General features: G+C 49.7%; 1 protein-coding gene across 4 annotated transcripts in view; it reads left to right on the forward strand.

Annotated features, from left to right (window-relative positions):
• Nucleotides 1–13,021, forward strand: part of LOC126548253 (band 7 protein AGAP004871-like) — a 398,019-nt gene that overhangs the window by 364,556 nt on the left and 20,442 nt on the right. For 3 of the 4 annotated variants that reach the window (XM_055063350.2, XM_050196407.3, XM_055063349.2), the window contains 2 exons: nt 747–829; nt 12,586–12,723. In XM_055063350.2, the coding sequence (XP_054919325.1) occupies nt 747–829; nt 12,586–12,723 (221 nt within the window). The remainder of the gene's footprint in view (nt 1–746; nt 830–12,585; nt 12,724–13,021) is intronic. The other variant, XM_050196409.3, reaches the window with a different exon arrangement.

Genomic DNA, 13,021 nt, shown 5'->3' on the forward strand with positions numbered 1-13,021 from the left:
GGGGCGGCTACACACAACCACCTGCCAAATCATATTAACTTCATAACGCCCACAAATACATTTTGCTCATAGATAATTTCGGAATAGACGATAACTGACTCATCACGAATTAGTAACGCGCTGCCATTGTCTCCGATGTGGCACCTTGAGTCGGTGTTCTTTTGCTACTGGAAGAACACACAATTGGTATTAGAAGGTGCAGCTTGCACATGCGTGGCTCAATCGGTGCCATATCAGCTATATAGCGTGTCCCAGCTAGCGTTAGCCAAGCTGTTCAAAAAAAAAAAAAAGATGAAAAAAAAAAAAACATGGTGCAAGATACGCTATTAAGACATGGTGGTGGGTCATTAGATCGCTGACGACCGAACCATCTAGCTCATATAACCATATCATGTAGCTTGATTTTTAAGCTCTTTTTTTTTTTGTAACCAGTTTGGCTAACCATAGCTGGGACACACGGTAAACTATAGTTCGCGTTCACTGCAGGGCGCTTTCCTACTCTCCGGTACTTGGTGGGGCCCACGCATTGGTCAGCCTATTCCCAATAGGAAACATGGAAACGACAAAACGTTAAAAAATAGCGCGTGTGACTGAAAAAAAAAAGAGAAAAATCTGCGGCAACAGTCCCAATACAAACAGACGAATGACATGATGAATAAAAAGAATATTTGTTTAGTATACTTCAAAAAAGCGAAGAAAAACGAGTCTGTAACTGTATTCCCGCTTGCGTTTCTCCATCAACGCAGGTATCTTTTTCATCATACCCTGTATCGACACCTATTGCAAGGTGGACTTGAGGACAGTATCATTCGATGTTCCTCCACAGGAGGTGAGTGCTGCCTGGTCTTGCCTTGCCTGTGCTGCTCTCATATATATATATATATATATATATATATATATATATATATATATATATCCATTGCATGCGTAATTAACGACTGCCTCGCTCAACAAACGATACTTTTTTCTGCCTGCTCCCCGCGGAAAGAGCGGAGCACCCTTTTGTGCCTTTGAAACTAACACATAATATAGGACAATGGCACCGCACCGCATTCCAGGCATTTCTAGCCGGAGCAGACGTCTGCATGCCGACCAGTTACCAGTGCGCACTGAAACAGGCGCGCCTCGTCGGCCACACTAAGCTGTTTGTTTGCCATAATACCGTTTCTTCGCATCGTTTCTTCTTCATTTTGCGCACCCTTTACTAGAGGTTTCGTTCCATACGCCGCGCTTTCCAAACTCTCAGACGCCGCCATCGTTCATACTTTGCTTTCTTTGCTGCTACTTTTTTTCACGCACGCTGAAGCTGTCTCGAATACAAGCGCGCCAACGCTTCGCGCAACTCTGAGTGTCGTATGCGGTTATGCTTGTGTGTGTCAGTGGGGTGGGCGGAGTGCGAGCGAAGGGGGGGGGGGGGGGGGGCGATGTTCAAAGACCAAGTATGCGTGTCCAACAACGAGAATGTCGCGCCAGCAGTTTCGTGCATTCAAATGAAACAGCAGAAGCCGCGATTAGAAACTGGTAAGATCCTTGCTGCGGACTAAATGTTGTTGTTCTGGGGTGTCTAAAAAAGAAAAGGCCAATTTTTATATTAAATGAATGAGGCGCTCAAACTTCCCGCGCGTAGTATGATTGGACAGACGACAAAGCAAGACGGCAATGGTATGTTTACCACATGCACACGCGCAGACGTATAGGAACTAGTCGTATTATCAATAGCTCCTCCGCTCTTTAAATCTTTGTCTCGTTTAGTCTGCGTACATGTAAGTTTGAGTTGGTGAAGCCGCTGTGAATCATATAACGTTCGCAGCTACACGATTAGCAAAAAGAAACGACAGAAAAATGAATCGTGGCGGTGGGAGGAGGAGAACAAAAGAAAACTGAGGAAAGTACGTTAGCATGGCAGTGCAAGCAAGCAACGCCCCGCGCACACTTCTCGAAATTTCGCAACACGGCTCAGCACCATTAGTTGGCGCAAACATGGTGCATGTGGTAGCGGTGCCCGCATATACAGTGCGCTACTTGGGCGACGCTCCTTCTTTCGCTGCTATGCAATGCACTGTGTCGCAGCATTGTGTTTCCTTTTTCCTTCCTTTTCTATTCACGTAGCGTGTTCATCAACTGCATATATATATATAGACTGCGTGTGTGTGTGCGAGAGAGAGAGAGAGAGAGAGAGACAACCGTTGTTTCGGGCTTTTGTTTCAGCAGCACATGCTGCACGCGTCGGGGCCGCCAAGCATTTTGTGTTCGCTCGCCTCGGCGCCGCCGACGGCGATCTTTGGCCCGTTTGTTTTGAAAACGCAAACAGGAGGGGTTGGGATAGCGGGAGGGTGACGGCGGCGCAAACGCGGAGCGCAGCAGCGTCTCCACGCGGCGCGAGCAGCTCGCGCGCACCGCCGCCGCCTAATGGACACGAAATCCCATTACGCGTGCGCACGAGCGCCGCGTCGGCGCCCGCCGCGTGCGCGCGCCACCCTGCGCTCTCGTTCGGCTCCCGTTTCGAACGCATCTCTCCCCTCTCTTCCCCACCGTGACCCTTTTACAGCGTCCCCTTTTCCTCCCCTTTTCCTCTCCTGCAGACTTCCAACACGCCCCTTCCCCCCGCACCGCGGCGTTCCGGCTCTCACTACACCGCCTTATCCTTTAGCGGCTGCTGTGCTTGCGCGAGACCCTGTACGGTGTCGTCCTAAAGCGGCGACGGCGGCGGCATTCATTCCCGTCCAATGCACTTGGAGGAATCTAACGGGCCCTCCTTGCGAGCCCGCTTCCTCCCGCCAGTTTTCTCCCGCACACGATAAAGTACCATTGGATGGAAAAGCGGATACTATTTCGAATTTCTCGCCCCTCTTCCCCTTTCTTCCTTGCCCTCCTTGCATAGAGCGAGCTTTCGGGAGGCCCCCTTACTAAATGGAGGCTATACTACACCTCCTCTTTCTTTGTTGTTTCTTCCCCTAAAATTTCGTCTCATCGGGGGAAATTTTTTCTAAAGCTCCCCATTCCATTGTGTGACACCGTATAATTCTTAATTCTTCCGTGCCGACTGCATCGGAAGGGCGTGCTCTAACTCGTCGATCTCGGATCAATATACACGGAATCCAGCGAATGCCTTCTTTTCGACCATCTCCGTTCGCCCCCCCCCCCCCCCCCCCTAGCCCCCCGTTTGTTGCCGAAGAAGAAAATAACAGTAATGATCCATCTAATCGGTGCCACCAGCGTTCACAAAGGCGCGAAACTGGCAGACAGCTGCTTCTACGCCGCTAGTACTTTAAGGGGGCTCGATCGCCGATCAGCGACGACGTTGTTTGTGTAAAAAGCAGTGTAGTGGTGTCCTACAACCATTATCATTACGAATTGAAAAACAAGGAAAGAAAGAAAACAGAAACTGTGTCCCGTACGTTAAACATTTGCCTGAAAGCAAGCATATTTCTCTCGTGATCAACGCCGATATTAAATCACCTAGGTCCGCCTTCAACCGAATCACGGGCTTGTACACCTGGCTAGAAAATACTGTCCAAGTACGCATTAAACTACATGTATCCTGATTTTGTTGTTTGTTTCTGCCTTTTTTTTTCTTTCGGTATTTGCTACTAAAAGCACTATTGCTACTATACCATGGCGTTTGCAGAAAAAGTTTTTCGCTTCACTCTCCTCTCCGTGACTGTTTGAAGCAATGGGCGGACACGATTTCATGGGGAGCTGAGCACCTTAATATGCGCTGTTATACACGTTATTTTTTCTACAAAAAGCAGTGTTCTACGTTGACAGAAGAGCTGATTGCTAGAAAGCATTTTTTTTTCTTGTTTCTATACTTTGCGCAATGCCCTTGGCAATAAACTAGGTGACCTACGTATTTACGCTAACAACATTAAATACGGAGGTTACCGCTGTCCTGCTAAAGCTCATATCTCTCACGCTGATTGGATTTGTACGTGTGGCTTGCACAGCGGCACATTTGACATCGGTTCTTTCCCGTTTTGTTAACTAGAATGAATGACCGACGTTATACGAAGGTGAATCAGAAAGTGTTTGCCCTTATTTTTTATTAGCCAAAATAAGGTACATACAGATAATTACAAATATATGTACTATTCTACGTACCTTACACTATTTTGCCACATAGTCCTCACACCGGTTTGGACGTTTGTCCCATCGTAACACTAAATTTAAGATGCCCCTGTGGTAGAACTCGTCCGGCTGACTGGAATCACCGTTGGACAGCTGTCTTGGCTTCACCGTTGCACGGGAATCACTGTCCTGGGTGGAACATCTTCAGCGGACCGAAAACGCTTTTCCCCATACGTGGGCTGCGTTTCCCTGTAGATTTAGGTGGGCGTTCCTCCCAGGCTCCATATAAAACGAATCACGCTTTGTTGCTTGTACGCCGTGGACGTGTGAATACATAACCGCCATCTTCAACAACAGACAGCAGCGCCGTGCCGCGGAGCTACCGGCAGATGAGGCCGGGCCGATGCAAGAAAGGTCCACCGCTGGGAATGGATATGTTGACTTCCCATTTAGAGGCGTAATTTGGCTAAAAAAAAAAGAAGAGGCGCAAATACTTTTTGATTCGCCCTTGTATAGGGTGTCCGAACTATCATGCACCAAGATTTAAAAATATGCAAGTGCCACGTAGCTGCACAGAACCAAGGTAATGTCATTTGCCGTCGCTTGGAGATACTCGGATTATTTTTTGCATTCCGCCTAATTACACAATTAGTCTTAATGAATTAGTCAACTTCTCAAATATTATAGTTAGATGAAAAGTGTCAATGAGAAAATTGGAGAGCAACATGAAAAACTCCCGATACAGCTTTCTGTTGCGAAATGCGTGCTACATAAAAGTATTTTTCCCAGCGTGAAAGAGGCCCGCGAATACACGAAAAATTGGCGCGTGACTGGCCGCTCGACGCACTTCGCGTGTATTCGCTGGCTTCTCTCATGCTTGGAAAAACACTTTTATGTAGCACGTGCTGAGCAACAGAAAGCTGTATCGGGAATTTTTCATGTTGCTCCACAATTTTCTCATTGACACTTTTCACCCAATTATAATATTTGAGAAGTTTATTAATTAAGTCTAATTATGTATTTAGGCGGATTGCAAAAAATATGAGTATCTCCAAGTGACGGCAAGTAAGATTACCTTGGTTCTGTCGAGCTACGTGGCATTTGCATATTTTTAAATCTTGGTGCATGATAGTTGGGACTCCAATAGTTGGGACTACTCCAACAAAAACGAGTTAAGCGTTCCGAGTTGACTGGCCTCGACACACGAATGCGGTACTGTTACACTGCCACGTCTTTGTCTTGCTTTGTATTGTATCTTGTAGTCAACAAAGCTAAACAGGTTACGCGAGCCCAGAGACAGCGGGCCCCGCAGGCAGATGACACTGGCTCGCCACTCGGCGTCATGAATTCGCTTTTGGAGTGCCGGGGTGACAGATCAAAGACATCGGTTCTTCGTTTCTATACCGGGCGAAACACGTAAGTGCCGATGGCAAATGTGCATTACAAATTCAAGCCTCAAATGCAATCAGTGGGCGAGGTTCCACGGCTACAAGGAGCCAGTGGTATATGTAGAAAGCAAAAATAATCGTATAAGGTTGTTACGATAAATGCGCCCCCGGGTCACTGAACAGTTAAAGGTCCCTGAAACGGTTTGGAAAAGTTTTGTAGGCGCATAGGGTACAGCTACAGTAAAACATTCAGGGCCACAATTTGCGGGCAGCGTCTCATATTAAGGGAGATACAGACGATTACAAGTTACCCGCCTCCCTAGCCATGCTTTTTCTCCTCAACGCGTTCGCCGAGTGATCGGGGCTAAGCTCCGCCGTCACTGGCTCTGCGTGATTATCAGACGTCGTGTCGTCTACTTCCGGTTGTCTGGAGCCAGCGCGCGAAACCTCTCCAACCTCTCCGCTTGCCACCTGGCCGTCGATCCCGCGCGAGAGCTATCCAAGCAGCGTATACAAGCGCCCAGTGTGTCCGGTATTATGGTAACCGCAAGCGAGCTGGGCTTTCTGAAGCATGGCGTAGACGTAAAGTGACGCCCCTCCATACTACTATACCTCTGTCTTGAGGGGGCTTGGCGTAAACATGAACAGCTTGAGCGGTCTGCGCGGTGCAGACATCTGCTGGCACAGAGCTTAACCAGCCAAATACAGAGCTACAATTGCTGTAACCAAGTGTAAAATATTTTGAACGTTTAGGAAGAGAATGTGTTCAGGATTACGCCCCTGCCGAAAATTTACACCAGCAGCTAAGTAGAATACGCTTGGTTAGTGGTATATTAGCTCTGTCTTCGTCTCGTTGAGCTCTGTGCCACCAGGTGGCTACCCCGTGCAGGATATTAACGTTTGGGCCTACTCTCATCCGGTAAAACGCGTTTAAAACTTGCGCTTACCCGAATACTCAAGAGCATTCAAGTGCAGCAATTGCGACTTTGAGAGACGCCGTACGAGCCAGCTGCGGACTGGTTCTGACCGACTGGCCGGCGGTTATTTAACTTGCACGGAAAACTCGCCGCCTGAGTGCGGCTGAATTTAACTGAGGTCATCGCGCTCTGGAATCGAATCTGCAACATAGTACGCAGCCGCAGGCGGAATGCAGTTACTTTCTGGCCAGGTGCGGCGGGCTTTCGCCAAAGTTGCACAAAAAGTACAATATTGCGCTCAACAGCACATTGAACAGGAAGTATTTTTCCTCCTGGCCCAGAAACGGGGTCACGCTTGTCGACCAAGTGTTTGTATATATAGATATATACATTGGTTAAAGCCAGTTTCTCAGTGAGCGACCATCCCTGTTATAGCTACACACCGGAAAGGTGTTCCGTTCTTTATACACATATACAACGAAGTACCTGTACAGATGGAACTGAAGGTGATAATAACATGCCACAGCGCCACAACTTATATTTTTCTTTCTCTTCGGTCTCGCACTTCTTAACGGAGACAAGAAAACAACGACGAAACGCATCAGGAGTTTGAACCGCCGAGAGTGCCGCCGCTGCCGCCTTTATCTGCACGCGGCCCGACCGAGCACAATAAGCGCTGCCGAGAATCGAGAGCAAAGACGAGGGCCGCTAGATCGCTGCCCGCGGTTCTGGCCGGCAGCCACGGGTCTAACGACCGCTGTTCGCACCGCGCAGACCAAAGCCCCTCTCAGAGGCGACGCTTTTTTCGCGCAGAGCGAAAGGAGAGCGACGCCTCGCGGTGCAGCGGCGGCGCCCACCGCCGTACACCTGGCGTTCCCCATCGCGCACATTCCTTTCTTTTTTTTTTTTCTCTCCCACTCTTATCGCCAGAATGAGGGCTCGGCTGGTCTTATCCCGGGCCCCGACAAAAGGAGCGCCCATTCGTCGAGAAGGCGGCTCTCGACGCCGCGATCTCGCTCACTCGTCCGCCTGCTTGCCTGGCCGGCCGGCGGTCCGCTTCCGCGCTGTGCGCAGCAGAGACACGCTTCCATTCTTCAGGGGCGGCCATGGGTCCTTGTTTTTTGCTGGACTTGGACGTTCTCCCTCGATTTCCTTCCCACCACATATATATATATATATATTTCTCCGCCTCCTCCTTTAGCGGCCACCGCGAGCCCGCGCGCGCGCGTTCCTTACTCGGCCAGTCTTTTCTGCCTGGGCCCGGATGTGTGCCTAGTATACTACCTGCCTAGTTGAAGGCAGCGATGAGTATTGATCGCCATCGCAATCTGCGACCCCCCCCCCCCCCCCCCCGCCGCCGCCTCCCCTTCTCCCATCCTTGTGGTACCTGCTTCAGGAACGGCTCTCTCCTAAGCTGATCTTTTTATCGAAGCCTGCTAGATGGGATTCGTAAAACTTTGGCCGAGGGTGATTACGTGTCAGGGAGACTTTGTGCTTTGCTTTTGCTCAAACTGCTTTTTCATCCTTCCATGCTGCCTCTCCCTCCTCCTCTCCGTTCGCCCACATAATATCTCCTCCGCAGGCTGGTCTAAACACGAGAGAGGTCCCCACCGGGTTTGTTTCTTTCTGTACAGCTGGCTAGGCAAGGGAAGCGAGATTGAAATGCATGGGACGCAGATTGAAGTCGGCCGCGGCGACATAACTCACGAGATGGAGCCGTCGTGGTGCCTCGCACGAAGGGGGCGGGGGGGGGGGGGGGGGGGCGAGCTGCCAATGACTGTCCACCGACCTGGAAGGAGAGCGTGCGTTCTAGAATAGAGGGGGGTCATCATCCGCGCTGTGATGTATGCATGAAGTCATTTGCAGAAGCCAACTTCCCTGAGAATATTCCATTATGCGACGGATATGTACAGGTGATTTTTCTTACTGTCGAGTGAAATTCTTCACTGACGTTCCGTCCGAAGTCATTATTTTCTCTGATTATCGGGCTGTAATCAGGCAGCGCCGAAAGGAGCGTACATCTGTGCACGTACTTCCCCCTATCACACTTTCAAATAAAACGCAGAAATATGCACGTACTGCGCCCGACTTCTTTCTGTCTTACGACTCACGGGCTGAATGAAATATTTATATCCCTTGCGGGTATATCGCAGAATCATGCCAGACGAAATGTAAACTTAAAGGCTCCAAGGAGCAGCTTTTAACTGAGTGCAAAACGACAAGTTCTAGGCTTGAATCAAAACCTTATACTGCTGGTGTCACGAAAAGAAAAAAACATATAAACCGGATACAGTCAGTAACAATGGACATGAATGAGTTATAACGAAGCACCAGAAAGCGAGGGCACAGATGTGAGCGTATGCACATGGTTATAGTATTAGAGTGTGCTTCAGGAGCACTGGAATGGAAAGAAAGCGGACTAAGCAGGAGGCAAAATGCAGTGGATGGAACGAGCTGTGGTAATACACTTTGAATTCTTGAAAAGTGTACAACAGTAAGAAAAAATTTGCCTCTGCGATAGCTGGCCCACAAAATACTTAACGGTGAGCAAACTACTATCCCACAAAAAATATGTGCGCAGAAGCAACTACGTACAAAACGGCAACATTGTGATTTTATGCGCTCATTTCTACAGCTGAACTCTGAACTCCGCAGTTGTTAGCAACGCCCGTCCCATGCGCTTTTATTCTTTGTGCCTCGTAAACTTCGTTCTCTTTCGGTTGCCGGGCTTTTCGTATAATGACGAGAGATTACGCGACACCAGTGTTCCTGTACCAGTGTCCGCGCGAGAAGAATTTGCACTCCGTAATGATCGTTTTCTGAAACTCAACTCTCAGCATGCGCCGATTGGTGGCTCCATTGGAAACAGTCGCGAAATTTGGAGGCAGCTACACGTCCCCCAAAGGCCATTCAATCGTCACGTAAAAAAAAAATTGATTAATTTAGGGAGTTTTACGTGCCAAAACCACGATGTGATTATGAGGCACACCATAGTGGGGGTTTCCGGAAATGTGAACTACCAGGAGTTCTTTAAGGTGCACCTAAATCTAAGTAAACGGGTGTGTTCGCATTTCGCCCCTGTATCGTCACGTACATTTGGAGAATATTCGAAGAATAAATTCCGGGTAACGCGAGGCCTGGAGAGAAAAGGATGCATAGAAAGGCAGGAAGGTTAACCAGAGGTAGTTCCGGTTAGCTACCCTGCACGGCGTGAAGAAGAAGGGGGATAAAAAGAGAAAGAGATAGGAAGGAGGAGATAGAGCGAGAGAAAGAGAGACGAGCACAAACGAACCGCGTACACTATAGAGCGTTAGGGGTCGGCGTTCTTAAAGTCTATCGTGAAGGCCCGTAGACCGCAGGAACCGTAGTAACGCGAGTAAGGCCTTTAGCGCAGATGTTCTTTGGGAGCACGGACCTAAAGCTTTTAGTTCTGATAGTGGACGATTGTTCAACTGGTCCAGTACTCTGCACATCATTTGCCCCTAAATACATTATTGAAAACACTTAAAGAGAGTAAGAACACAAAGGAATTTCGGCAGAAGCCATCTCCCGATGACTCTCGACGGTAATGCGATTAGCCTTGAAGCAATATAGCGGCAGAACGTATTACCACTACCAAAACACGTCATGTATGAGGCGTATACTGCAGCGGGACTCCTCTCTCGCACTTCCATCTGGATACACTGCGCCATTTAACGCTGCCGCCGCCGCCACGAAGTCCACGCGAAGTTTTCTGCGGAGCATCCGAGATTGCACCGGTGGCGTGCCAGTACATATGAACCGGGTACGGAAGCCGGGCTCTCGAGCTTTCTTATGTACACGTTGCGCCATCTAGTGGCACTGCCACGAATCTCGCGCCTGGCCTTTGAGACGCATGGCACGCCGGTGCGTGCAAACGCTGAGAAATGCGTAAGGTGTGAGGCGTGTACTGCATGCACTCGGGCCCCTCTCGCGCGGTGTGAACACGCCGTGCCAATCAGCTGCGCTGCCGAGAAGTCCGCGCGTGGCCTCCGAGATGCTTGGCGCGCCAATGCGTGGGAACGCTCAGAATTGTTACATCGCTTGCCGCATGCCCAGTGGTACACGGCCAGAGACACAAGTTGGCGAGAAAGGGGTTCACTGAAGGGCGGCCCAGTGCATTCGTGGCGAAACTCGCCAGAGCGTCGGGTTGCTGCGCTTTCGGAACCCGTGTGACGTAGTTTCGACTCCGATCAGCACGTGATCAATTTTAAAGGTTGCCTTTTTTATTGAACAGATCGGGGTAAACGGCTAGATACACAGATGTCTCAGATGTACACCCAGATGTCCATTGCGCAAAGTGAAACAACAACACGCAGTGAAACTATGCAAGCTATGTGCTGCCTTGTGCTCAACTTGGATCTGTGTTTTCACGCCTACCTGTCCATACCATGAACCCATACGAACTGACTCAACTTTCAGTCGTTTTATCATCCGTACTGAGTGCTGAAGAATGTCTAATTATTGAATAGGAGCACACACAGCTTTCACCTTCAAACGCTTCCAACATCAGGTTTCTCGCTGTGGCAATAAGGCCGATAATGACAGATAAAGAATGATGCCCGAGTATTGATAAGGATCGCATAAAGGTTTCTTAAACACCACCAGTAACGTCAAACTTCCTCGCAACGTGACTAATACGGGTGTCACACGGCGCAATGTTGATCGCGATCAAGCCTGATCCAGATCGAATTTCTCGGTCACGATTGGTTCCTCTGCGCAAGCTGCGCGAGGGAGCCAATCGCAGTCGAGAATTTCGATGCGAATTGGGCATGATCGCGATCGAAAGTGGTCATGTGACACCAGTATAAGACCGGAAGTGACAGATAAAGAAATCCCGAGTATTAATGGATAAGGATCACTGGCAGTTCTCAACATAAACGCTTCCAATAATGTCAAACTTTCTTGCAATGGGTGTAAGACCGGAAGTGACAGTAGAGAATGATGTAGTACTATTGATAAGGATCACTGACACTTTTCACCTTTAAAGCGCTTCCAGTAACGCCGCACTTTTTGGAATACAAGTAAGACAGAAAATGACAGCTTAAGAGTAATGCCCGTGTATTGATAAGGATCACCGACACTCTTCAGCCTTAAACGCTCCCCCCCCCCCCCCCCCCAACAGTAACATCACACTTTCTCGCAGCACAACTGAGACTAAAAGCGACGGCTGAAAGTCTTGCCCAGTTATTGATAAGACTCACGGGCACTATTGACCCTTATATGCTTCCAGCAACGTCACGCTTTCTTGTAGCGGGGCTACGACCAAAAGGGACAGCTAAAGAATGATGCCCGAATATCGATATTGATTACTGACTGTTTTCGTCCTTAAACGCTTCCGATAATGTCAGGCTTTTCCTTAACGGGACCAAGATGAAAACTGACCCGTAAAGAATAATGTCAGAAATTTTCAGCAAGCGTTAACCCTTAACCATCTGTGACTGTCTGTGATAAGGATCACAACAATTTTCACGCTTAAACGCCTCCAACAGCATCAAGCTTTCTCGCAGCAGGAATTATGCCGAAAGTGGCCGGTAAAGAAAAATTTGCGAGCATTGATTAGGATCACTGACCGTTTTGCATTCTTGAACGCTTTCAATATTCTAACTCTTTCTCACAACAGGTCTAAGGCTTAACGTGACAGCTAAACAAATATTTGCGAGTGTTGATAAGTATCTCTCACACTTTTCACCTTTGAACGCTTCCAACAACGTCAGGCTTTATCGCAGGGGCAAAAAGGCCGTACCTTTGCTCTGCTTGCTGCGCGAGGTAAGCTCTGTCTCGTGGCACTCGTGACGGCTGTGTTACGTTTCGTTTGTCCTCGTCTTCCCTGTGCTGCTGCCTTAGTATGTCGAACCAACTAGCCCATCAACTTGCGCTCAGTAGACTCTGTCGCAAGCTCCTTTTGAAGCAGATGTCGCATTCACTGCCACACTCTGGTGCGCCGGCGGAGACGAGAGCAAGCTCTCGTGCCCCCCGCCGGTTCCCGAAAGTCGAGCGGCGCTAAGAGATCTCGGAAAAAACTTTCGCGGCCAGTGCGCGTGATGTCGGCGCGCTTCTGTGTCGCCGATGGCAGCGCGGTGCCGCGTCCTCTAAGCAGCCAGAGCGGGTGGTTTTTTGTGGCAGCGAGCGGGGCAGTCTTGCGCGGTCTCCTCGGCTGGACGCTGACAAGGACCCGTGCTGTCCCCTCCCAGGGCCAGGCGGACGCCTTCCGGTCGGAGGGGACTCCGGCGTACCTGTCCGCCTACGTGCCGAGCAAGACGAAGCCCCCGCCGCCGCTCGCGGAGGACGTGTTCTACGGGACGCCGCCGCTCAAATACACCTACGCTTGGGTGCGTGCTGGCCCCATCCATTGGCTTCCTCTTCCCCTGACCCAGCCCGGCTGCCCGTGCGTCCATTTGTCCCTCACTATGCGCGCTATCCCCTGACATGTGCAGCAAGACGCCGAGCAGCCTTCGAACCTCGCCGTTCGAGCAGACGCAAAGCAGTCGGTTCACAAAAGGAGACACGTCGCTACTTTGAGGGTGTCGTGTGAAAGGAATGAGTGTAGTGCTGTCCCGAATACCCGGAAAACGTGGCGGGGGCTCTCCGCATTTCAGCTTGTATTTCCCTTTCTTCCTATCCTGCGTC

This window comes from Dermacentor andersoni, chromosome 1, assembly GCF_023375885.2.
Source record: "Dermacentor andersoni chromosome 1, qqDerAnde1_hic_scaffold, whole genome shotgun sequence".
In the NCBI taxonomy this organism is placed as follows: domain Eukaryota; kingdom Metazoa; phylum Arthropoda; class Arachnida; order Ixodida; family Ixodidae; genus Dermacentor; species Dermacentor andersoni.